This window comes from Terrapene carolina, unplaced genomic scaffold (assembly GCF_002925995.2).
Source record: "Terrapene carolina triunguis isolate 2854851 unplaced genomic scaffold, T_m_triunguis-2.0 Scaffold67, whole genome shotgun sequence".
Lineage (NCBI taxonomy): Eukaryota > Metazoa > Chordata > Testudines > Emydidae > Terrapene > Terrapene triunguis.
The window spans coordinates 50,722,164-50,724,533 of record NW_020664418.1 but is presented as its reverse complement, the minus strand read 5'-3'; the positions used below and the strand labels follow the sequence as shown (position 1 = coordinate 50,724,533).

General features: G+C 56.4%; 1 protein-coding gene across 1 annotated transcript in view; it reads left to right on the top strand.

Moving 5' to 3' along the window:
* The first annotated feature begins 2,000 nt into the window (after window positions 1-2,000).
* Window positions 2,001-2,370, top strand: part of CIAO2A (cytosolic iron-sulfur assembly component 2A) — a 10,675-nt gene continuing 10,305 nt past the window's right edge. The window contains exon 1 of the mRNA XM_026648414.2: window positions 2,001-2,195. Within this exon, the coding sequence (XP_026504199.1) occupies window positions 2,069-2,195 (127 nt within the window). The 5' untranslated portion in view covers window positions 2,001-2,068. The remainder of the gene's footprint in view (window positions 2,196-2,370) is intronic.

Below are 2,370 nucleotides of genomic sequence, written 5' to 3'. Positions count from 1 at the left end.
GGTGCCGGGGTGGGGCTGCCGCGGGCCCGGCCAGCCCTGCCACAAGCCAGGGACCTGAGGTGGAGCCCCCCCGAGACCAGCAGGCTTCCCAGCGCGTCCTGCGCCCTGTTGAGCTTGACCAGGGCTGTGTCCCGCAGCGGGCTCCGGGCCTCCCGGGCGAGGGGCACCAGCAGCACCCGCAGCTCCCCCTTCGCGCCCTCCATCCTCCTAGGGGCTGCCAGCCAGCTCCCCCTCAGACCGAACTTCCGGCTTCAGCGGGGGGACAAGGGCCGCGGCCATCTTGCGCAGGGCACTACTTCCGGCCAATCTGATGCGACTCGCTGGGTCCGAGGAAACCCGGAAATCTCTCTCTTCGCTTTAGGAAGTGGACATTCCACTGAGACTACAACTCCCAGAATGCCTTGCGGTAAAGCCCAGAGGCTCTTGTAGCCACAGGGAGCATTGCATGCTGGGATTTGTAGTCTTCGTGCGTGCTAGCGGTGAAATTGGTAGTCTATGGGGCCACTCCACACTGAGACGAGTTGTCTGCTCAGATCAGGAGGATCTCTGGATAGGTTGCTTGCCAGCTAGTCCATTTTAGATGAAGTATTCTATGCTGTGACTTCTATTTTCAGTGATCTCCTAACCTCAGATGCAATCTTAGTCACTGAGCCTGGGGACATGCACATTTGAGCAAGTAGTCGGCACTCAAGAAATTTAGAAGGGGCCTAGAATCTGGATCAAACTTAAGCCGTAATTCCCATTGTCCAACCATCCATTTTCTATTTTGTAACTCCTAACTGGTTTGACCTTGACTAATCATTTTGTAATGGAGATGAAGCTTACCACTTTATCCGTTGCTCTCTGAAAATCTTACAGGGTACTAATATTTGAAAGTAGCATGATTTCTCAAAGCAGAGTGCCAGAGACCTTTTACTCTGCTCCTGTGCATGAGTCAACACTATCATTTATTTGAGGGGAAACTCAAATTTAATAGGTTCAAAATATCCTAAAACATTCCCATGACTCCTTCCCCCACAAAGACATTCCATAATACAATTTCCTGGTGTAAAATACCCACTGGAAATAAAACAATAACACCTAGTAGTCCTCCAAAGCAAGTACTACAACAGTATTTAAATTCCAGCAACTAGATTGTGCACCTCACAAACTATAAAGTCAGAGGCGTAGCGAGCGCCCTCCGTACCCTCCGACCGGAGGGGGCCCCGCAAGGAAGGGGGCCCCTAAAAGTGGCAAAATAAATACCGCATTCCAGTTTCTGCATTGTAAGGGGCCCCGCCCGGACATATGTTAGGAAGGGGCCACGTTCGGAGGGGGCCACGTTCTTTGTTGCTACGGCCCTGTATAAAGTCAGAGGCTGGTTTAACTGGGAGTGCAGATGTGTATGTATCTATGACACAAGGCCGTTCTCCAGTTAACCTATTTCTTGCTCTCACTGCAGGAAAAGCAGAGGAGCAACGATCCCAACAAATGGTTTATATCTGGGATTTTATGTCTGCTGCAGCCACGAGTTTAGATGCTGATCCGTTTTGTACTGTAGTGTACACTGGCCCCCGTTCCGCACTGAGTTGGCAGCTGCAAGGAAGGGGACTTTGTTAAGTCTCTAAGGTGCCACGAGGACTCCTGTTCTTTGTGCCAGCAGAGGTTGTTGCAAGATCAGAGCCTAGGCACCACTCTTGCCCTGTGCTGGAGGGAATTTCAGACCTGCTCAAATCCAGATTGTTTCAGCCACACAACGACAGTACAAATGAACTGACAGCACGGAGGGATTTCCCTACACCCCCCAACTGTCCCATCCTCCTCCAGTGGTCAACTAGTTACCCCCGCAGTGCTGCCAATGTAGTCGTTTTCCAACCCTCCTTCTATCCTCCAGGCTCCCAGCTCTTCCCCCGCCCCTCGGAGCCCGGGCCCTGCCTCAACCCCTGTCAGTTCCCCAGCGTGCCCTCTATGCCCCGCCCCCCGTAGTCTGGCCCCGCCCGCTCGCCGTCGCCTATCCGGAAGCTGCCGGGGCGGGCAGCGGGGACGGTGGCCGCGCGGGGCTGTTTCTCTCCGATGGCGGAGCGGAAGGATGTCGCTGGTGTCCGGGCTGCTGTCGCACACGCTGGGCAGGGTGCTGCGGCTCTCCGGGCTCCATAGCGGGGACCATGCGCAGGGGGGCCCGGCCATGGAGCAGGACAGAGCGCTCGAGGTGTATGGTGACTATCGCAGCCGCTGCCCGGAGCGCGGGGGTCGGGCCGGGGCAGGCGGCGCCTCGGGGGCTGGGCGGGGCACAGGGCGGGGAGCGGCGCGTCTCGGTAATTCGCCCTGCCCCGAGGGCAGGGGACCGGGCTAGGGGATCTCTCGAGGTCCCTTCCAGTCCTATGGTGCGGG